Raw genomic sequence first — 24,037 nt, forward strand, 5'->3', positions numbered from 1 at the left:
TATCGATCCGCGCAGCCGAAGCGGACAGGTTCCCCCGGCCCGGCTCCCCCCGTGCACGGGTTCGCTCACGTTCGGGTGGCCGCCCGAGCCCTCCTGAGGCGCTGCAGCAGCCGGGCCGTGCTCCCGAGGCGTCCCTGCCGCTGTCCCGGGGACACGAGACGACAAAAGGCGCCTGCCCGGTACCCCGCGGCTCGACCCGGCCGCGCAGCCGCTCCGCTGAATTAGGGGCGGTGCGGCCTTGCCCCGCCTGCTGCGGGGCGTTCCCGTGGTTCCTCCCGGCAGGCCGCGGGTTGTAGTCCGGGTGCTGCCGCGGGCACGGCGGTCTGGACGTGGTGGCTTTCCGTCTGTGTCCAGCAGCGCGGCCGTACGCCGCAGCCTGGGTCCAGCAGCCGCGCCAGGATGTTGCCCCTCTCCATCAAGGACGATGAGTACAAGCCGCCCAAGCTCAACCTGCTCAGGAAGGTGTCGGGCTGGTTCAGGTAAGAGGCCCAGTCTGGGCTGGGCTCAGCGGGGACCGTGACAGCGGCCGAGCCCTCGCTGAGGGGCTGGGGAGGCTGATGCGGAAGACGCCTGGACCTCGCTGTGCCGGCGGTGGGTGACCCACTGTGTGCTCCGTGCGCAGGTCCATCCTGAAGGACAAGACCTCCCGCAACCTGTTCTTCTTCCTCTGCCTCAACCTCTCCTTCGCCTTCGTGGAGCTGCTCTACGGCATATGGAGTAACAGGTACCGGGGAGGAGCGGGGCGGGAGCGGCTCCCAGCGCGCAGGAAGCGGCGCCTTCCGCCGCGGACACTGCCACGTCTTCTTGTCGGCGGGACCGGGCCCTGGCCGTGAGGCTGGGCCCTAGGGCTGCCGGAGAGCTTCCCCCGGTCCCTCAGCCGGAGCCCGCCTTGGGCAGGAGTCTGGAGCCGATGTCTCGCCGGCTCGGCTCTGGGCTGAGGGGGAAGCTTGCCCTTGGCGTGAGTTACAGGAGCCAGGACTGGTTGTAACCGTTCCGGGCCTCCTGCTTGCCACCGATACCCTTTGTCTGGGAATGTGGCTTCATGTGGTGGCTGGTAGCTGGGTGTCAACAAACAGCACTGCAGCAAACATCCCTAAGTGAGAAGCAGGAATTCACAGAATCATAGAATGGTGTGGGATGGAAGGGACCTTCAAAGCTCATCTAATCCAAGCCCCTGCAAGGAGCGGGAACATCTTCAACTGGATCAGGTTGCCTAGAACCACAATCTGGCGTTGAATGTCTCCAAGAACGGGGCATCTGCCATCTTTGGGCAACCTGTGCCAGTGTTTCACCACCCTCTTTGTAAAGAATTTTTCCTCACATTCAGCCTGAATCTCCCCTCTTTTGATTTAAAACCATCACCCTTCGTCCTGTCACTACAGGCCCTGCTGAAAAGTCTCTCTCCATCTTAATTAAGTATAAGAGTCTTCTCAGTTCAGGCTGAGAACACTGGGGCTGTTGAGCCTGGAGAAGAGAAGCTGCATGGAGACCTCAGAGCAGCTTCCAGTGTCTGAAGGGGGCTGTAAGGATGCTGAAGAGGGACTCTTCGTCAGGGACTGTAGCAGTAGGACAAGGGGTGATGAGTTCAAACTGAAACAGGGGAAGTTCAGGTTAGATCTAAGGCAGAAGCTCTTCCCTTTGAGGGTGCTGAGGCGCTGGCACAGGGTGCCCAGAGAAGCTGTGGCTGCCCCATCCCTGGCAGTGTCAAGGCCAGGTTGGAAGCAGTACCTTTAAACACAGTTTGCTTTTGTAACTGGCTGCAGAATGCACTTATGTGGGATCAGTACTTAAATGCAGCCTGTGTGTATATTCTTTTCTAGCCAGTTTTGCTCATATGGTCAAACTATGAATTGAAATAGAAGAACAAATACCTGCCACTATGTTGGTGAGAGGTGCGGCTGTGGGTACATCTACTCTAGGGTCTGTGGTTATAGAAACCACCCTCTGCTGCCACCAGAATCATATGTTAGGAGGACTTTTTTGCCAAGCACTCTTCCAAAGTGCCTTCCCAAAGTTGACAAAAGCAGTTGTCACCATGTTTGTATTGGTCATCTAGTGTGGCTTTCTCCTCCGTGCTAGCAAAACCTTGCCTGACGGTTAGACACACAGTGTGTTCTGCTAGTGTGTAAAAGATTAAATGCTGTTTTCTCATACTAAACATGTAACGTATGGAATGTAACTTTTCCCTGTTTGTTTTCTTTTTCTTTTTTTTCCTCCAGTTTAGGTCTAATATCAGATTCTTTTCATATGTTTTTTGACTGTACTGCTCTATTGGCTGGATTAGCAGCTTCAGTTATTTCAAAATGGAGGTCAAACGATGCTTTCTCCTATGGGTAAGAAACTTTAGGCTGTTGCCTTTATGTGCTTTAGTGAACTTCAGGCTGTTACCTTTACGTACTTCAGTAAATGCCTAGTAGAATGTTTTCACTCCTATGAACAAAACCTCTTTTCACACAACATTGTGAATTCACACAACATGTTCAAAGTGTAGGTTTTTAAGGTGACTTATGTCAGCTGTTAAGTTAGTAACTCCCTCATGCTGTACCACCTTCATGGATATAGCTGCTCCACCTGATTCTGTTCCAAGGGCACTTGCTTCCATTGCACATTGCAGTTGTGCCCTATGAAACAATACTGGTGATACAATGTTGTTAAATTGGTGATATGATTAATTAACAGCAAATGAGCTGTAACAGGGGTTGCTGCATTCCCTATAGCATTACTGACCTGAATGTCAGCATTTAGCTTCCACTGTGTTGCCTAAGCATGGATTGTGTAGTCTGAAACTTAAAGCACTGTTTAATTAAGGTGGAAACTGCAGTGTGCCTAGAAATCAATTTAGGAAGAATTGATTGTACTGTGAACTAATTGCAGTGAAAGCAAGTTCTGTATTAATTACTGCTCTGCATTTAAACAGCTGGTGTTCCATTTATTAGAGAACAGCCACAATTTGTTAAGCCTGATGTTTGCTACACTGGGTTTACATGTTATTCTAACCTGACTGCTTTGTGTTGGCAAACTTTAGTGTCTGAAATAATTTCTACCTATAGCAAGGGCAAATTAATCTATGGCTGCTTGAAGAACTTTACATCAGCAGACTTCAGTTATATCTCACATGATTATCTTATTTTATGGCTTCCAGATATACATTTATACTATAATTTCCAGTAGAGAGCATCTTAAATGGGAAGATTTTGACATATTGACAGCTTTCTTTCATCTAGATCAGGTAATGGCTGATCTGGATCAGGTAATTTCTGTCATAATACAGTGTAGTGAATTTCTTACTGTATGTACTTACTGTAGTTAATTTACTGCATCTTCCATTTAGCAAATCCCTTTGTAATACAACTAGAAGATTGTGCTCCAAGTCTCATAAATTCCACTTCTAATTTTTAGCATTATAATGGAGGCGTTAATATTTACTCTTGTTTTTTTTTTTTTTGTTTCTTGCAGGTATGTTCGAGCAGAAGTACTTGCTGGTTTTGTAAATGGTTTATTCCTCATCTTTACAGCATTCTTCATTTTTTCTGAAGGTGTTGAGGTATGTTATGGAGTCCTTTGCATTATCAATGGTCACATTGCTATTTGTAGAACATATTTAATGGGGATAAAATCAGTGAAATTGAATTGAAAAAATTAAACTGTATTGTTTAAAAAATTCTGGGATTTGAACAGAGAATAAGACCATCTAAAATTGTTGGCTTGTGACACAGAAACCAGCTTTTTCAGTGTATCACTACTAGCTTCTTAAATAGTGTATTTTGACTGTGTGTAAAGTTTCTGTGAGATTTACCCTATCATTTTTGAGATCGTTAAGCATGTCATAGAAAGATCTTTATTTCTTATTGTTAATGGACAAATGAGGCCAATAAAGAAAGATAAATGCTAGTTATTCAGAGGAGAGCCATTAGTCATAAGCCACATCCTGTGAAAAAGTTGGTCTAACTTATCAAAGAAAAAGGATTATCTGCCATATCTTGGTCTGATATAACTGGCAAGTAGTAATAGCTTTAACATTTATAAGGGCACTTGATATTTTTTTTACAAGGTGATTCAGGTAATAATTTCAAGATTTAAATGTAGACATCAAGCATGTCTGCACTGAAGTGAGGTAGGATTAAGACTAAAACTGATTCTGATCAGTTTATATTAAAGCCATTTACTCTTTAATGGGAGATGCACTCTAAGTTTGTTTAGACTTCTAGTTCAGAATACATTCTAGTGGTTTTCTTTTTACTTGAGAACTGGGAAAACTTCTCAGGAACATATCCTGTATGTAAATAAGCCTGTAAATATTTCAAAATCGGTACAAACTGGATTGAAATTGCTAAAAACATGAAAACTTCACTCCAAATCTAGAAACAGCAACAAAAGCTGCTAGAAATACAAAAAAAAATTGCTACTGGAAGGGTCTATGTTAATGTTGAAACATCACTGTTTTCCTGCTGGTCTTAGCTCCCATGCTAAGTATTAGCTTTGCTTGTGATGGTGACTCCTTTTCTCTTGGTTGCTTTAAAATGTTACATCTACTGCAAGTTTCATTGTCTTGCTATTCCTTTCATATGTGGGGGCAGATGGTGAATGTTTCTCTCCCCCATCAATAGTAATTTACACTCTTCAACACTTAGCTTCAAGATGCAAATTGTGTTAGGCCTATAATATAATGTCTCACTGAAGAAAAACTTCCAAAGAAAGTAGGGTAAGAAATGAGTTTAAAAAAAAAAAATCAATCTAGATTTTAGAAGTTTTAAGAAAATGCTGCAGTTTGTTCTCAGTCTTTATTTCATTCCTCTCATCTTTCTTAGCAGAAAGGAAGAAGTGGCATTCTAGACTCTTGGAAGTTTTTTAATGACTCGATCGGTCCACATTGTACAACACTTGAATGTTTTCATATGGTGTTGAGTCACATGCTGCAGCACATTGAAATCTTGTGATAAAAGTTAGACTGTCAGAATATTCTGCTATACTTCCACAGCTTTCATAATAAACAACAGAAAGAATTGTCCATGCACCTTCCCAAAATCTGAAAGTCCTGAGCGATTTCTAGGTTTTTCAGTGTCTTTTAAGGATGTAAAGAGATTGTAAAACTACATTTGCGTCTGGGTTTGTGGCTTTGGGTTTGTTAGCTTTGTTTTGGTGTTTATTTTTTTTTTGTTTTGTTTTTTAGAGAGCACTCGAGCCTCCTGATGTGCATCATGAAAGACTTCTTCCTGTTTCTATACTAGGATTCATTGTAAATCTTATAGGAATATTTGTTTTTCAACATGGAGGTCATGGGCATTCACATGGCTCTGGTATGATGTCTATAATTTTCAGTACTGTTTCCTTCTGTGGCACCCTGAGAACCCCAGGATTGAATTTTAATGTTTTAGTGGCAATCTTAGGCAAATAGATATGTGACTTGTTGCAGTATTGACTTGTATGTTTTATCACTAGCCTTGGTACATCACTGCTTCTTTCAGTGTTAATATCCATTAACTGGAAGACCTAGAACTCCAAATGTACTTTCTGGAACATGCGCTCTTCTGTGCCTTACTGGGACAGATTTGCAGAGTGTCATTTGAAAAAAATTAAGCTGGAGTTAAGCAGATTTTGACTGGAAAATTTACAAAGCAGTGTCTGAACCAGATCTTAAGTGTGGGCTGATTCCGCTTCAGATGCTTCTCAACTTAAATTCTGCACCTAAATTCAAAATACAGTATTTGCCTAAATATATATATATATATTTGGTAAATAGGGTTTTTTCTTTCTGCAAAGCTAATTGGTATCTCTTTCAGCTTACCGCATAAACCAGTATAGACTGGTGGAGGAAAATGGGCTTTGGTCTTTAACCAGTGATTTAGCTTGATTTTATTATTTTTTAATGTCTGAGTGATAGCCAATTTCTGGTTTCTTAAAACAGCTGTTTTTAATATGCTTCTATTATGTGTACGTCTACACAGTTGTACTAAAAGGATAGCACAACTTATCTCTGAAGTGGGAATGTATAAAAGCATTTGACTTCTCAAATCAGGTATATTTTTATGCAGTTGCCAAGCATAGATCTAGATATCAAATGGCTTGTGTTAATTTTCTGAACTTATTTAAAGCTGTACATTAAGATGACCTACAAGATGAGTAGGTTTTAAGTTGCTTAGAAACAAATGTAAGCATCTTTTGATTCAACAATTTAAATGTATGTTCTGATGGTACCATTTGTTTATAGGTCATGAACACAGCCATTCTCTATTTAATGGTGGTCTCAGCCATGGACACAGTCACGGAGGTCATGGTCACAGCCATGAACATAAACATGGTCATGGACACACTCATGATCATGGTCATGGACACTCTCATGGTCAGGATTACTGTCATGGTAAGTACTTAGTTCATGTCATAGGCCATCTTGACTCAACTCAACTTAATCTGTTTTGTGTTGTGTATCTTTTTAAGTATAACGGCAAACAATCTGTGAGGAGGCATCCATGCAGAATATGATCAGTAACCTTCACTACGGGAGAAGAAACAGTGTGGTTACCACCTATTTGAAACAATGCAAAAGAAAGCCTTGCTGTAATGCAGGTCATAAATGACTCCAAATCACATTTGCAGACAGGAGGTGACAGAGTATAAAAATATTTACTTGTCCTTTCTCTGCTATTCTTAGTAGAAAATTGGTGCTTGCTTTCCAAGTGTTCTTCCAGAGTTTGGCTGGGAAGCAGGAGCTCCTTCCTCCTGCCTGTTCCTTGCTCTCCCCATGTTCCCCACCCAAGTGGGACAGCAAAGGTAGTTTTGTGCAATTTCAAACTCAGAAACTTTCACATAAATTACAGTATATCTTCACTAGAAGTCTTCCTTAAAATATGTTTCTGACATAGAATCCCAGACTGGTTTGGGTTGAAAAGGACCTTATGATCATCCAGTTCAAACCCCCTGCTGTGGGCAGAGATGCTTCACACTGGACCATGTTGCTCAAGGCTCTGTCCAACCTGGCCTTGAACACTGCCAGGGATGGATATATGTTCCACAGAGGCATTAATTTGCTTGATTGAGAGGATTTTTTTTTTACCTAGTTCTGCCTTTTCCAAGTTTTATCCTTCTTGGTTTACATTAGGCATAAATGCTTCCTTAAGTGAAATATTTCTGGTGAGCAAATTTGTTTGACCTTGCTCTTTCTTGTGTGTATGGCTTGTATTCTTGAGGGGATCTTACATTGCTAAATACTGGAAAGGACTCCTTTCTCAGTTTGTTTTCATTAAAAAACATGTTGATCTTTATGCATACATAAAATCTATTATATAAATTGATAATTCTTTTAATAATGTGTTTTAAGACTTTAAAACAAATAGCTGAAGTAAAAGCTGGTAATTGTGAGCAGCTTGTCTGATCCAGACATTTCAGAAGGGAAAATCGTAACAGAATATGCATACCATTAGAGAGAGTCCTCGTGTAGCATGTTAACCTACCAATAATTAATCTTCACAGGTGACAATTCCCTTGAAGGGATGGCTGGATCCAGCAAACAGATTTTACAAGGTATGCTGAAAAAAAGTATAGTGGTTTTATTAGTTTTATCCTCGTCTGCCTGCTTCTTACTGACTGTCACATCTGGTTTAGAGGGTGCCTCTGAGAAAATGCTGTTTTTCTTAGAGGAGCTATTTTTTGAAGTCCCCTTCTACATTCACTGTAGTTGAAACATCAGTTTAAAAGAGGGGTCTCAAAAGCTCGTATTCAGCTTCTGTTACCGATGCTGAAAACGTCAAATAATAAAACTCTAGGAAAGAGTGGTTAATGCAGAAACTGAAGGAGCCTAATTGCATTGTGTGCTCTGGCAAGTGAAGACCAGTATTAAGATAGAATGTATTTGGAAAATGCATGTTGGTATAATTGTTAAAGGGTGCCTGAGCTTACAACTTGTATTTCATCAAGCTGTTATGGTTGTTTGGACAAGATGGTAATTCAGTCTGAATTGCTTGAGGCACTATTGGAGTCTGTGATCTCCTGAGCATTAGTGCAAATAAATTACTGATAATTTAAATGTCAGGTTTGAACTTTGATTAATTTAAGTGCTCCAAATTGGGGGAGGAAACTGAGTCATGCACTAGGTAGTAATTATTTGGCATACCCAAATGTACAACAATATCCTTCTGTCTGTTGGGACCAGCTCTCATGGCCATGTGCCCTCCCAGCATCTTGCCCATACCAGACTACTTGCTGTGTATCCCAAAAGCTGTTTCTGAATGACTGTTCCCATCGTTGCCAGCAGAGAGCTCCAGAGGCTAAATTTTGGTTATCTGCAAAGTCCTTGTTTCTTTGTCTTCTAAGGTAGTGTGCTATTCTGCAAAGTAAGTTGTTCATGTCTGCAGTGTTGGTTAATTCTCAAAGTCCTTTGTCTTGGATTTCTTTGCCAATTAACTCCTATAAGATGCTGTCAGTGAAACATAAGCATCTTTCAAAGCTTTACAGAGCTGTTTCTGTTAACAGTCTTTCCATCTTATACAGTACTTCTTGTATGTAGGCATCAGGGAATAGAGTTTCATTACTGCAATATGGGTGAGTATTGAAATACCTATTATTGCTAAGTACAGAAAATAATGTCAATTCTTCACATGCTCTGTGTTCTATGAGTACGTTGAAATCCTGTGGTCGTTTTCTGTGTGCTTAACCAAAAATTGACCATGAGCATAAATTGCTACCTAGATCTTGTAACTCTTCTCTGTAACCTGGCTTTAAAAGGCTCTATTAGCTTTAAGAATACCAAGTTGTAATGATGTCAATTAATCTCTTACAGGTGTATTTCTGCACATTGTTGCAGACACGCTGGGAAGTATTGGTGTGATCATATCTGCTATACTGATGCAGAACTATGGTCTAATGATAGCAGATCCTATTTGTTCAATGCTGATAGCACTACTTATAGGTGTAAGGTAAGTGTTGATATCACTGATAGCTGGCAGTGTCTTTGATGTAAGTTACAGCACAAATTACAGCTTGGAAGAAAAGGTTTGTCTTTTATACTAATGACTTGCAATGTTTGCTTTTCTTCCAAGAGTGATAACTTACCTCTGTTCTGTACAGCTTTCTTGCTATGTTCTTACAGGAATTGTCTGTCTTTCCCTTTTCTACAGCTGCAGCTTTTGCTCTTAAATCTGCATCTTTTAGTCCTGTTTGCATGATTATACAAAAATGTCTTTCAGGTTCAAGCTGTAGAAAGCTTCCTTTCTGTATCTAGTACATGCTTACATAAACCAGTGTGCTTCAGTAAATGGAGCAGAATGGCTTCAGGGCAGCAGAGCTGAGCCTGCTGGCACAGGATGTGCACTTGTCCTTGACAAATCAAATCTGCTACTTTTTGTGGGTTTTTTCCCTGGCGAGAGCTGCCTTTTTCCTTTTGGATTTGTACTCTGAGACATCCTTATTCCTTTGCAGATCTGGTGGAAATGCTTCAGGTAGTTCTGGCCTTTCCCTGTTGTTGCTTACCAAGCTTACTGTCCATGTGAAGCTGTTTGGATCAGACTGGACAAGCAAACATTTCATTCAGTACTGCTGTTACTGGGGCTTTTCTGGCAAAGGTTTCACTGGTGACATAGGGCGGAGTGCCACAACTCCAGTTATAACCTCATAACTGAGCACCTCTGTCTCTGGTGGTGAATGTAATCTGACTAACTGCAGCTACTTATGCTTATACCACATATGGCATGTTTATACCATGTGCATGGCAGCATTCACAAAACTATTGATGTGAATCTGACAAATTAGCAGAGTAGGGCACTAAATGCCCACAGAAGTCTGTGTTAGAGATCACTGTTGAATTGCCACTTTAATAGGAACTTGATATTTTTACCTAAACCTCCTGTAATTTCATAAAGGACAAATTATTACAAACTAATTCTATTACTGAAATACCAAAAAATGGGAGATAAATGTGCAGGCTACTAATGCTAACTATTGCCAAATTAATAGCTGAGTGAAGAACTAGTTTCCATATACTTTGCATTTAAAGGTCTAGCTTTGTATACAGCAAAGCACATATGTAGTGCTGATCAGAAAGTATTTTTCTTCCATGCATACAGAGGTTGAAGAAGACTATGTTCCATGATAGAGCTTTCATAATAAAGCTGTTTATAGGTATGTCTTCTAGCACAGTTAGGAGTGTCGAGGTTCATGCTCTGTGCTGCGGGTGCAGCATATTTCGACCTGAGCCCAGATCTCAGCCTGTATCATTTTGTTGGTCCATGGTGCTATAATGATCTCTAGAACCATTATGCTGAGTGCAGTCATCTGCATCACGGTCAGTAGATGCAAGCCTGCATGTCTTGCAGACTGATACATCCCAGCACAGCAGGAGCAAGCAGTAATTGAAAGTTTGAGTTGGGTTTGGTTTGTTTTGGTTGGTTGGGTTTTTATTTCTTAAGTAGCACAAAAGACTTAACTACTGATGGCTTTGCTTGAAATACACTTAAACAAGATCATAAACAAGATGACTGGCAGTTTCAGATGGATATTCCTTGAGAGCTCGAGTCCCCTTTTGTGTTGTTTGACTTTGGTAATCCTGTACGCTTGTGGACATAAAACCATTGTTTATTCTGCCTTCACCATCCATGGTGATAAGATGGTTCATAGAGGAAGAAAAACAGTCCTCATATTGCTGTTCAGATATAGACAGGCAAAGGCATGAAGTCAGATATTCTCCACTGTACAAATTCCATTATGCTTTCCCTTGTTGTAGAAAGTTGCGTTTTCTCTATTTATGTATTTATCTGTTGAGTCTTGACAAGCAGAGGGCTTGTCAGTTTGTGGATTCTCAATGGGAAGACTATATCCTACAATCTTTTCCAGTCTCTGCATCATAAATCTTTGGCCCTTTCTGAAGGGTTGGTTTGGGTGAGGGGTTGTAGCTGTTGTGTTCTTGGTTGCTACCACTAATATCTGGTGAATCCTCCTTTGATTACTTTCTGCACGATCTCATGCAAGTGTCCATTAAATTGTAATGCATAAATAGGACATGGTTAGAGGAGTCTGTTTTATGAGCATTTTATAGGAAGTATTTATAATTTTTTTTACAAAAGCTTGGCTATTTCATAGGTGTTCAGGTTAACACTCTTCAAGTTTTTCCCAAGGTGTTTTTAAGACTCTAAATTGCTTTTAATATTCAAAACTAAATGTTCATTTATTTTTTTAACATTAGAATTCGAAGCCTTGTTCTGAAATGTTGAAGCAATTTTAGTGTCTCGATGTGAAATAGTCATCACCAAAAGCCACAACTCCAACAAAGCAAGAAGTTTGAAACCATTGTTAGTCCCACATGCTTCTAGAAAGGCACTGTAGACTAAATATGATACTGGATTGGACAGAGTATGCATACCACATAGTAATGGGTTGAACAAATGAGGCAATTTAGTCATTTAAGTGAAATTGTTTCCGTGGCTTACATCATCTAGAGCTGCTTGAACATGATATCTCATGAAAGAGCTTTGAGGGAACACGTGTGTAACGTGTAGGATATATGCCTTTAATGTGTGGGGCATAACAGTATAAAAAGTTGCTTTTTTTCAGTGAAGTGCTGCATTTGGTTAGATTCAGAAGGAATTTTCTTAGCAAAAGTCCCCTGAACAAGCATGCTTGATGGTGGTGTTTTAAGCCATCATTGCTAAATGGCCTGCACTGAATGTGTTTACAGGCTCATGGTACCTGCTGGCCTTACTTGGGAATCAAAGCACTGCATTGTGATGAGAACAGCCAATTTAGAATTGGGAAACTAAGCATTAAACCTGTGATCCTTGTCTTGACCAAAGCCTGCAGTCTGATTAAAGCTGCCACTGCCTGGTAGAAAACTGTTACTAAAGTTCTGAAACAGGTGACAGTCTTGGCACTGCCCATGTGGGTGGTGGCTGGAGGAAAAAGAAAAGATCTTGAAACCTGGCTGCAGTTTTTCAGCTATGGGATTTGAAGAGCCATAGCTGATCTTGAGTCTTAGATTTTGTGGAAGGCAAAGGCTTCTGTCACAAGTATTTTCTATCGTGCTGAAAGCACTAAATGCATTTCCTGCTGTGCTCTGACTGCAGTGGCTGTGTAAAGGGTTTTCAGCCTTGCTGTCCAAGATTGTGGCAATGCCAGTCTTGCTGGCTGCGCCTGCCAAACAGTGGGACTGGAATGGGTATGAGCATTACCTGAATGTGATGTACGTTGATGAGGAGTCTGATGCTTTCACTCTTGGTTGCTACTCAAACCGTGTATCGTAGCGGCAAGCTGAACTTATCAATAGCTTTTATCTGCTTGAACACCTTTGGCTCCCTCTGCAACAGTGCAAGTGTGATGTGCTGCCAACTCGATTTACACACATTAGCTACTTTTGCTATTAGGACTTTTGTAGAGGATCTGTTTATGTCCCAAGTCTTGCTGTGGGTTAGTGCCTCTTTTACATTCCAAAGCTGTGTGGAGACCTCAGAGCAGCTTCCAGTGTCTGAAGAGGGCTACAGAGATGCTGGAGAGGGACTCTTCATCAGGGACTCTAGCGATAGGACAAGGGGTGATGGGTTAACACTGAAACAGGGGAAGTTCAGGTTAGATCTAAGGCAGAAGCTCTTCCCTATGAGGGTGCTGAGGCCCTGGCACAGGGTGCCCAGAGAAGCTGTGGCTGCCCCATCCCTGGCAGTGTTCAAAGCCAGGTTGGACACAGGGGTTTGGATCAACCTGCTCTAGTGTGAGGTGTCCCTGCCTGTGGCAGGGGTTAGAGCTGGATGAGTTTTAAGGTCCCTTCCAACCCAAACGAGTCTGGGATTGAGTGTGATATTTTAGATTCAAGGCTTGGTAATCAGAGACCACTGAAAGATTGTGTCTGCTTTAGCACCGAAGCTTCCAGACTCCTGCTGTATGACAAAACTCTGCTGGGTGCGAATTCAGCAGCATTTGTTTGTTCTCAGTAATATTTTTGTAAATAAAGAGCAAAAGGGAGGGGAAGTATCAGTGCAATAGCTGCTGCAGAGACAGCCACATGTGTCTTGCACTAATGACTAATCCAAAAAAAAGGAAAGCTTGGTTAGATTCTGTAACCACACTTTTCAGCCTGCTTGCTCATCTTTCCTAGTGTTTTCTTCAGTCACATGAGATGGAACTAGTATTTCTAGTGCCTCCTGGTGATTAAATAATACTGTTTTTTTGTTAGCGTCTGAGAAACAATTGCTTGAAAGAGTCCAGTGCAGAGCTACAAAGATGATTAAGGGAATGGAACATCTCCTTTATGAGGAGAGGCTGAGGGAGCTGGGACTCTTTAGCTTGGAGGAGAGGAGACTGAGGGGTGACCTCATCGATGTTTACAAATATGTAAAGGTAAAGGGTGAGTGTCAGGATGATGGAGCTAGGGTTTTTTCAGTGATGTCCAGTGACAGGACAAGGGGCAATGGGTGTAAACTGGAGCATAGGAGGTTCCATGTGAACATCAGGAAAAATTTCTTTACTGCGAGAGTGACAGCACCGGAACAGCTTGCCCAGGGGGGTTGTGGAGTCTCCTATGTTGGAGATATTCAAGGCCTGCCTGGACAAGTTCCTGTGTGATGTACTCTAGGTTACCCTGCTCTTGCAGGAGGGTTGGACCAGATGATCTTTTGAGGTCCCTTCCAACCCTTAGGATTCTGTGAAAAGGGCATACTGTATGGAGTTTTGTGTTTTAATTAAAAGGTTTTGTACGTCAGTAGTATGTATGGAGCAGTGGAAAACCTGAAAGAGCAGAAAACTGGATTCTGTATTTTGTTGTGTTAGTTGGTCTTGCAGTAAAAGGTAAGACACCTGGTAAGGTAGCATCCCTTTGGATGCAGAGATGCGTGCATGGACTTCTGCTCTAACATAGTTGTGAGGACAGATCCCATCACTGCAACCGGATTTTTGGCCTTTCCAGCTTTCCAAAAGAGAAGCCTGTAGGTAAACACTGAGAGGTGGGAGGTGTGACCTGAGGGATGCTTCAGCTTTCACCTGCAGTATCAAGCTGCACATCCCGATTTACCTTTACTCTTTGTACTTTTAAGCTGTTGCTGTTTCACACCATGGCTTTAGTGCTTTTGTGAGGTCTGGATAAAAGCGTAACTTGTGCAGCATTATTGCAAAACACTTGCACAGAAGATTTCTCTCTCAAAGCTTTAGTGTGTAGCTGAATTCCATGAATAGGGGAAATCTTGCCATCAGGGAGACCATGTTTTAAGCTGTATCACCTGTATGAGGAGTGGAGTGTTTGCCCACTCACATTTTGTATACTAGTTAATTCTGAGCTAATCATAGAATCAACCAGGTTGGAAAAACCCTTTAAGCTCATCCAGCCGAACTGTTCCCAGCACTGCTGAGGCCACCACTAACCCATGGCACTGAGGCCTCATCTCCATGCTGTGTGAACGCTTGCAGGGACAGTGACTCCAGCCCTGCCCTGGGCAGCCTGTTCCAATGCCTGAGCACCCTCTGGGGAAGGAATTATTCCTCAGCTCCATCTAAACCTCCCCTGGTGCAGCTTGAGGCTGTTTCCTCTTGTCCCATCCCTTGTTCCTTGGGAGCAGAGTGCAGCCCCCTCCTGGCTCCATCCTCCTGTCAGGCAGTTGTAGGGAGCGATCGGGTCCCCCCTGAGTCTTCTCCAGGTTAAACCCTGCCCAGTTCCTTCATGCTCAATGGTGCTGCTGGGCAAGGGGAGGCAGTCTTTGATGCTTATGCACACCTTGCTAATAGACTTAACCTTGGAAGATCAGTTTTTTAGGTACAGGGTTCTCAGAATGAAGCAGATGCTAATTTTCAAAGCTTGTTCAGTGGAAAAGCTTCTAACAGGGTTTTCACTTCCTCTCTCCAGTGTGCATCCTGTTCCAGAGTGAATCTTGGTTTCACTGACCAAATCCTTTTTTGGAGTGGGTTAACACACCCTACCTATCAGTCTTACTTTTCTGCAGGCTGTCTCTCCAAATCTCCTACTTGCCAGTTCATTTCGGTTCTGTCAGATAATGTACATCAGATAGATAAAATAATGTAAATAAGTTGTGCAAATCAGATGTTTCTTGGTTGTGTTGCTTTCATGTTTTTCTTCCCACCCACTCTTAGTGGTATCTCCCAATAGAAATGCAAGCTTCCGTGGTCTTCATTCCTTTAGTCCTTTCCCTGGAAAAAATATGCAGGCTGTACGTGTATGTGTTTTGAAGCCTTTGGAAGCCTCACCCATATGTTAAAGGGGCCTTGTTAAATTTATGGGACTGGAGTCTGTTTTCAAAAATCTTGTATTCCATTTGCATCCTGAACTTGTGTATTGCTCTGTCAAGGTTATTACAAAGAAGCAAACCTGCATTTTTAAATAGTGAGTTAATCGGAAATCAATTCAGCAAGAGAGTATTTTGGCAGCCCCAGCTCCTTTGATGTAATGCTTGTGACATGGACATTATTTAGTGAGATGGGTCCATTGATAAGAACCTTTTTCCATAAACTGTTGTAATCCACTGTCTGTAGAATGTGACACTCCAATTAGGCTTCCTTTAGACGGTTGGGCAGTTACTGCCTTGCTGAATGTTTAATTGTCTGTGTGACAGGTCCAGTTTAGGCAACTCCTGCCTGCTTCTAATTGCTTCTTCCTACGTCTGAACCAATTCCCCCCAGTAGCGGCAGAACTGTGTGAGGCCATATGAAGTGCATCAGGCAGTGAATTTGGCTGGAATAACCACTGTGCCTGCAAGGAGACAAAAATTTAGGGTGTCTGTTTTTCCAGGGGTTCATTAGACAAGAGTCATGCACTCTCTAACCTCCTCCCAGCCTTGCCTAAGGGTTAGCCGAGGAGGTCAACTGCTCAGCTCACAGCCAGCACTACTTCCACATACAAATGGAACCAGATCTTCAGAAATGGAAAAGAATGGTTGGGACATGCTGTTCACCGTCTGCAGATATACACCTGGGGTGTGCAGTGTGTTCTGCATCACTTCATGAGGTTTCAAGCAATGCTTTGGTGGTTTCCTTTAACAGACAGCCCAGTTCATCTCTTGGACATGTTTTCTGGATATTTGTTATCCCGTTACTCCATCTATTCCAGCTGTGATGCCAGTGCTGAACACTGAAATTCAGCTTACAGCTTCTGAAATACATTATCACTTGTGGTCTAGAGTGGTGGGTTGACTTAACATGCTCTTGAAATGAGATTGCTGTTGAGGTGTTAGTATTGGGCTGTAGATATTTTTCATACTCTTGAAAATGTTAGGATGCTCTGTTGAGCCAGACAGGATACGCTGCTCCTAAACAACAGTTCGCCATTCTGCATCTGTAATATGAGTATGAATACCTAGTGGTAGCTTCAGCAAATGGGCTAACTGGCCAACTGCTTCTATTAAAAAAAATAAAGGGAAGTACTGGTAATAAAAAGGGCACTAAGTGTTCTCTTGGTTTGCTGATTAAACAAGACCATTTGGCCAGGAGGGAACCTCTAATTGCTTCCAGATGTTTACTCCTTGAGTTTGGCTGAGCCCCTTTGCTAAGTTCACTTCAAGAATATGCTAAGTTGTCTGTTTCTGACAGAATAACTTTGTTAGACCTGGACTGGTCCATATTAATTTTGTTTTATGATCTCCCCATTATTATCAGAGTTCATAAGAAAAATATGCCTGAAGCCAAGCACAAAAGCAAACCGCATTTCAGTTGCCTATTTTATGGTTGGTTGTGAGTGATTGCCATTGAAGTAGGTCTGGGTTTTGAGCTGTGCTTATCAGCTGCTTTGTCATATAACTTTGAAGAGACTAAAAAAGCTCATCTCAAATACCAGGATTCAACTATTAATCTTTTGTGAGTATCCACCAGTTGTCTCTGTGGCAAATCTGGGAGAGAAGTAACCTTGTCTTTAGTGAGACACCACAGCAATTCTGTGTCAGTCCTTTTCTGTACCAGGTTTTCAGGACAACTTTCTTAGCTTCTGGTGAAACAGCTGCAGAAAAATGCTTCAAGAGCATTAAGAAATGTTATGTTGCTCTGCATCTTTAGACAATGTAATAGCATTGTAACTTGCTTTTTTCTTTCCAGTATTGTTCCACTTCTAAAAGAATCCATTGGAATTCTGATGCAGCGAACTCCTCCTTCCCTGGAAAACACTCTGCCTCACTGCTATCAGAGGGTGAGCTCTTAGCCGGTTTTCGCTTCAGATCAAGCTGCTGACTGAATAAGCCACAACTGTGTGTATAAGGATATTTTGTGATGCTTTCCCAGTACTGCCTGTGAAAGGTTCCTTAGATTGTACAAATGGAGGTACCAGTTTGATTCTGATCTTTCTGCTGTCCTAAATTGTCTGTAGTTTCAGCTTGGTGTATGTTTTAAAATGTGCTAGGGTGGGTTAGAAAAACAGGGCCTGAAGCTTTTCCTCTCAAAGTACTTTGTGCTGATACAAAGTGGATAATGTTTTTCTGGTTTGTTAGTTTTTTGTCTCCCTCAAAGTCTAGTAGTAAGTAACATTGGAAGTGTATTACTCTAGATTTGGCGCCTCCTGGTACTATGTAACTTTACTACTGTGTTATGACTGAACATTGAAGCGCCTTTACAAAGTGAATACAAAGCATTTGTAGGAGTGCCAAGTACAGGACTGTAATATGTGGAAAGTTTGCTAAAGGTGGACAGAGGCAAAAGAAAGGGTTTGGACAGGACAAACATAACCCCTGTCACAAGACATGTTAATAGATTTCTGTTAATGGTTTGAATCTCTCCATTTTTTTTTTTTAATGGGGACATTCCTGCATTTGCAAAAACTGCTGTTTTAATGGAATGCTCTCTCAAATTCCATAACTGTGACTTTTCTGTTGGACCTCACTGTTTTCAGAAGTGGTTTTAGTAAAATATGTGTAGAATATCAATGCAGCAACATACCAAATCATGACATGTACCTACTATCTGCATGTGTTCTCCTTCATTACAATTGCTGAAATAGTAATAAGGAATTGAAGTATCACAAACTGCACAGTGAACCAGAAGTAAAAGAAATATCATTTATAATATTTTCTGTAAAAAAAACATTGACATTTTCTGAAGTATGTATTTTAAAATGTGCCTGTATTTTTAGGTGCAGCAGCTGCAAGGAGTTTACAGTTTACATGAGCCCCATTTCTGGACCCTCTGTACTGATGTTTACATAGGGACTTTGAAATTGCTAGTAGCTCCTGATGCTGATGGAAGGTGGATTCTAAGCCAGACTCACAACATTTTTACTCAGGTATGTCTTGTGAGCAGAAACCACATCTCAAAGTGTAAAGCGCCTGTCACTTGATGTGACATTGTAGTTCTTATCAAGAAAAACGGAACGTTTCTGGTTTTGATGGTGGTGTGTTTTGAAGAGCTGCTCTGCTCTAGCTGTATAGAACAATTTCATAATACTCAGTAGTGTAAATGAAACTGCTGTACCTCTGCATTGCTTTTTGATGCTGCTTAATGTAAGTAACAGCTGTAGTTGTCTGAGGTGTATCAGATTAAGTTGAAACCCTATATTGAAACCCAATGGGGAACCAAGAAAATAGATGAGGCTTCCCTCAAGACACGGCTTCCGACCACAGGCTGGGACCTGTGTAAGTTTTTCACTCTGCTGATGCTATCATTCATTTCTATTTCCCTAAGAATGTCTTTGTCATTCATGCCTCTCCCTCCCAAGAATGCATGGTCCATAATGTCCTTTCTCTGCTTTTGAGTGACAGATTTCTATAGCTGAAAAGGAGACAAATAATCCTATTTATAACCAGTGTTTTAGGTTACAAAACATTGTCAGCTAAAGGGTAATATTTTGGAGATAATGCAAATTACTGTCAGCTTAATTAAAAATCCCAGGCTGGATTTTGTGATTTTTAAATGCATTTGGGCTACTCAGTTTCTGGTCTTTCAGGAGAAGCATCACTGAAACCACCCCTCCAATGCACTGCATCAGTGCATGAATTCTCCTTACAAGAATTTGAAGTAGTCAGTCATGGGGAACCCAGTAAATATAAACACACATACCTGGGTTTATGTTAGAGACTTAGGGAAGTATGAGTTCTTGTTGTTAAAAATGTTCTAAAATCAAATTTTAGTCCTAAAGTCTGGTCCTTTTTGAGATGTTCCATCACATGCAGCTCTAGATTATTGAGTGGGTAGAAATCATCCTGCATGGCTTATTCTGAAGACTGAATAGTTTGAAACTAAAGGTTATGTTTTGGCAAGATGTTTGCAGAACATTCTACTGCATTAAAATGAATTTTACATCCTAAGGATTGCATTTCCCAAGTGGGTCATTAGCTCTTCAGCTGCTCTGTAGCTGTGCAGGTATCCAGAGCCATGTGTCCAGGAAGTGAATTGGGAGAACAAGGTCTTACCATTTTTCTTATGTGACCTATGGTAATAAATGGAGGAGCAGTTGGAGCAAGTAGATATTTTTCTCCTCAGTAATATTGTCCCTTATTAATCTTAGCTGCTTTGCTACTCGACTGAGATAAACCCAAGTTGGTGTTAGTTGAAGCATTAGTCTGATCTTCAGCAGTGTTCAGCCTAATGCTTCAAGATCACAGTGCATAACGAGTGACCATCACAGTCATTTTCTTTTAATGCTGCTTTATACTGAATTATAAAACCAAGCAAGTCCACCTAAGCCCAGTTTAACAAGGTTTCTGAGACAAATGCTTTTGTACAATTCATGTACTTTTACTGAAAGTCATGCCATGCTGTCATGTAAAGTCACTGTAGACATCATAGTTTCTTGCTGAAATCTTAGTGTAGAGCTGGTTCAAACAACAAATCCCATGTTACACTCTTGCGCTTGGCTCCATTTTACCCTGACAGCTCTCCAAGCAGCTTGCTTTCAGGGAGTTAAACTTGGACAAAGGAAAGAATTTCTTTTGTGCATCTTCGTGTGTGGTAGTTATTCAGGATGAAGCAGAAAAGGTGATGTATCAAAGCTGTAGTTATTATATAATTAATATATAATTAATATGTAATGTTGATGTATAATTAGTCAAGTGTGTTCACTCAACTAGGTGAAGAACTAGGTATTCATACAGTACTGTCAGAGTTTGGGGTTTCCAAATTGCCAGCATCTCAGTGAATGGTGAGCTGGATGTGGAAGATTAATAAGAAGATAAAAAATAAGATCCTGAGGTTCTTGACTAGGTAACTTATTGGTGTGGACTGTGTTCAGGATAGCTAAATTGCTTTGGCTTTACAAGTTCGGGGTTTTTAACTCTTCTCTTTTCCATAGGCAGGAGTAAGACAGCTTTACATACAGATTGATGTTGCAGCCATGTAGTGAATTCCTGAACTTGTGCTGTTGGACCAAAGTTTTCTGTACTGTACTGGTAGAACAACACACTTCTCGAGACAGAGCCTGCCTCCACCACTGCTCTGGAATGGACTGAATGGATTTCTGCCCTTGGGCTATGGATGGACTTCACCTCTAGGGAGTAAATTTTGAATGAATGTTACGGACTTTGGGTCTTGATTTATTTTGTGGCCCCTAAACTTGTAAGGTTTTGAGGGTTTTTTTACTTCCTAAGATTACGGTACTGGAAACCCTGTCATGTCTTCAGTGAAGCTGCTGAAACCATTGCTCATTCCCATAAAACCAGTGTTCTCAACCATTGGAAACTCGTTTTGTAGATGATGTCACAGTGGCTGACATGCTTCAATATAATCGTATGTTTGTACAATTGTTTGTACTTTGCAAACTTAATGAACCAAACCATATTGGGTTTTCAAAGTGCCTTTTATATCAAGATAGGTATTTGCCAGCATAAATCAGGAGCATCAAAGGGTTTTATTACTTTTACAAATATCTTGTATGCAGTCTGATTATTTACTAGTGACATATGTGGGGGTTTGTGTACTCACATAACTTTAGATGTTAGACTTCCCTTGCACTTGCATCTTACCAGGCAGCAGAATTCCAATGTAAAAGGCAAAGAGACTTGCTTCCAAAACAAGCTGGATATCTTACTGCACACCTTGTGGAAATCACTTTTGTCAAAATACTACATTTACTTCCAATTCTTAATCCCCTCATACAGTTGAGGGTTATGAGATATTACATGATGCTACTCATGTTCTTAGTCCCTGCAACAGGCAGCTTGGGGAAGATGCTGGTGATGGAAGCAATCCTTGAAGTGTTTTTTCTTCCAAATTACATGGTGGGAAAAATTGAAGCTTTCACTAAACCATTTAGGGATTTAACCTCCTTGATTTTTAATAGGTTGTAATGACTTTTATTAAAGTGATTGGTGAGAGAACTTTTGCCTTTCCAAATACTGAAAACAGTTGTTCCTGGTGGTTATACCTGCAATGGAAATATGGACCATGGTTCATGCCCTTTAAGATTAGGCTTTTCCCTGGTTGACAAGTCTGGTGTTTGTTACTGTCTCATTGCAGCCTTGTGTGTTTTCATGGAAAAAGGAGTTCTCCATGCAGTACACTTTGCTCTGAGTGTTGTTGCAAGACAATCTGCTATACTTGGTATTACAGGTGATAATTCCACTATGCTGTAGTAGTTAACTTAGCAATGGAAGACTCTAAGAGAATGTTTTATGCACAGAACATTGTGGAGTCAAAAACAAGATGGGCATTTTCCTGATAAATCATAGCCAGTACTGACTGGGATGGACTTCTGGTACTGGGATATTCTTCTGGTACCTGACACATGGCAACAGTGAAATCAAGGCCCTCTGAGGCTGACAGTGGTTGTGTAGGAAGTACCAGGCACTGTGAAAGTACCTGAGATTCATTGTGGAAATGGTGGAAAATGTGGAAATTTGCCACTGGTATTGCTGAATTCACCTCAGAGGTGAAGCTCCTTGCATTCCTTCTGTCATTTCTATAAAGCACTACATTTTTATCTTTAATGTGAAAACATGATGGTTGCCAAATTGATCGGTTGTTCCTGAATTTTCCAGGTGAGATATTGAAACCTGAATGTTGATTTTGTGCAAAGCTTGGGGATACATTCTTGTGCTTGAATTGAAAACTGGGCATGAAGAAAAATAGGAGTAGAAAGCCACATACATGTCGCTTTTAAGCTTTACAGCCTCTTCCAGTCTTCAGATCTTCTTTATCCCTGTTGCTGGTTCCTGATGCTGTCTGGTTCTGCTGGGGATGCCCACAGCACTGTTCCACATCTCTCCTGGCCTTCTGCTTGCACACATCTGCCTCCCTGTCTGTCTGCCCTTGTAGGTGCTCTGCCAGGCGTGGAGTTTCTGACTGGAGGATGGGATCAGACAGCTCCACAGCACAGGGTAGGGTGCCAAAATCTTCTGAGCAGATCTAGGTGCTGCAGTTTAAGATACCACTTGCATGTATGTTCACAGACAAGGTGATTAAAATCTGGTTCTGATGACAGGGCAGAGATCCCTCATTGCTTTGTTGTATGTTGCTTCTTGCTGATTGACAGCATGATGTCATGATTATTATTTTTTGTTCTAGTTATTACTCTTTGAGGCTACAGAAGATCAACTGTTGCCACTTTCAAGATGAACACCAGCCCACTTCATTGCAATTGTGTCGATCCAAGAGCCAGGCTCTGGTTTAAATCACTCTTACACCAGTGTGGTTTCAGGACTGAGTACTCCTGGAGTTGGTGAAACACTGTGGTGCTGCTGGAGCTGAGCATGGCCACTGACTTAAGTTTTCCTAATGGAATGACAACATTCAAACAAAGTTACAGTTTGTTTCCAAGTGAGAATCTGCCTGAATGGCAACTGGGTTTCCTTGGTGGTGGTTCTCTTTTAGATGTGCATCTACAAACTCTTTACAAAAAGTGTCTGCGAAATGGAGTGAAAAAGCCTTTCAGCTGGTTATAATCGCCCAATATAGATTGGAGTGATTTTTGACATATTTTTGCTGCTTATTATGACTTGTCCATCTGCTAGCAACAGATAAGTCAGTTTTCTAACTGAGATAGCACTTTCTTCATTATTTTTGAGGACAAATTGATGTTTCATAGTAAGAAATGGATCATTGGTTTGTTAAACATAATCAAAGCTGGTGTAGGGAAGTCAGATTCCAAGGAGACTTTAAGCCTTTTTTAAACTTGCTGAAAACCAAGCATCACAAAACTCTCCGTACGACGGTAGATGACAAGTCCAGTAGGCAACAACCACCACATTTGGTATGTCAGTAAGCAGAGTGACAGCGGAGCTCTTCTTATTTATCTACTAAGGGGATACTCACTCGGGTTTTAGGAGAGGACAGATCATGCAATTCAAAGTGCAGCTTCTCCTGACTGTCAAAGCACTGTTATTTCCTGGTTTGCTAATTCCTAGTACTTGGCTGCTTGTAGAACATTCTGCTTTTAATGCTTGATGGGAAGACACATCATTTCAGCAAAGATTTGTGTGAAGGACTGCCAGCCAGAGATGGGTCAGTGTCTGCAGATCATCTGCCAAAACTCAGCCTCGTGCTATGCAGCACTGAGTTTTGAACTAGGGTTTCAGAGTGTGCTTCTCTCATGTTCCCATGTAGCTGAAGCTTACTGTGGAGTTCCTGATCTGTATCTGGGGGAGGTAAGGGGTGAGTTCCGTGACTGAAAACAGTAACTAAAATATTGTCCCAAAGCTGAGCCTGCAAATTGCATGACCTTTGCAGGAACTGCAGCAAAGTCAGATGATAAGCGCTAGAGCATGTCTGTACTAAAACACCCCAGATGTTTGTCATGGGAAATAACAGTGGAAGAAAGCTACTACTCTTAAGAGTGTGTATGGTGGAGCCTGGTCCTTTGTAGGCTCACCCTGTAAGTCTCTGCATGTGGATAAACTTGTTCCTCACATCAGTAGCCCCTACAGAGAGCTTCATTTCTGGTGTGATTTGCTGAGCCACGGCAAAAAGTGCTGGTCCAAATAACTGACTTTGCTCTTTATGTAATGTGCTTACTAAAGCGAGAGTTTAATTGCATCATTAGAGCTGCTGACACAGTATTTACATAAAAGTGGAAACTGCTGCTACTAATAAAATGGACCTTCATGACTTAACATTCTTGATTTTTCCTCTGAAGAAGTGAAGCTGTGTTCCAAAGTGAAGGAAGGAGTTTCTCTTTAAAGTGAACCTGGTTTGGGAATAAAAACAAGGTACA

The 24,037-nt window shown here is 41.5% G+C and overlaps 1 protein-coding gene across 2 annotated transcripts; it reads left to right on the forward strand.

The window, feature by feature from the left end:
* The first annotated feature begins 271 nt into the window (after positions 1 to 271).
* SLC30A7 (solute carrier family 30 member 7) lies at positions 272 to 22,324 on the forward strand. Of its 2 annotated transcripts, XM_062606134.1 has the most exons (11): positions 275 to 479; positions 623 to 724; positions 2,220 to 2,333; positions 3,457 to 3,544; positions 5,171 to 5,297; positions 6,209 to 6,358; positions 7,468 to 7,518; positions 8,774 to 8,909; positions 17,002 to 17,092; positions 18,029 to 18,178; positions 20,183 to 22,324. In XM_062606134.1, exons 1-11 carry the CDS (start codon positions 400 to 402, stop codon positions 20,228 to 20,230), a joined length of 1,137 nt encoding a protein of 378 aa, XP_062462118.1. In that variant the 5' UTR covers positions 275 to 399; the 3' UTR covers positions 20,231 to 22,324. The 2 variants fall into 2 exon arrangements, with proteins under 2 accessions (XP_062462119.1, XP_062462118.1); XM_062606135.1 differs by lacking the exons at positions 17,002 to 17,092; positions 18,029 to 18,178; positions 20,183 to 22,324 and adding an exon at positions 11,663 to 11,797 and having other exon boundaries at positions 272 to 479.
* Positions 22,325 to 24,037: the final 1,713 nt, after the last annotated feature.

This window comes from Pezoporus occidentalis, unplaced genomic scaffold, assembly GCF_034315485.1.
Source record: "Pezoporus occidentalis ecotype Australia unplaced genomic scaffold, CSIRO_AGI_Poc_V1 ctg94, whole genome shotgun sequence".
Taxonomy (NCBI): Eukaryota; Metazoa; Chordata; class Aves; order Psittaciformes; family Psittacidae; genus Pezoporus; species Pezoporus occidentalis.

Excerpts from the sequence above, each read along its gene's own strand:
- SLC30A7 (XM_062606134.1), top strand. The coding sequence starts at position 400 with ATGTTGCCCCTCTCCATCAAGGACGATGAGTACAAGCCGCCCAAGCTC. Across the intron at positions 725-2,219 it reads TACGGCATATGGAGTAACAG|TTTAGGTCTAATATCAGATT; the intron begins GTACCGGGGAGG and ends TTTTTCCTCCAG. Across the intron at positions 5,298-6,208 it reads TGGGCATTCACATGGCTCTG|GTCATGAACACAGCCATTCT; the intron begins GTATGATGTCTA and ends ATTTGTTTATAG.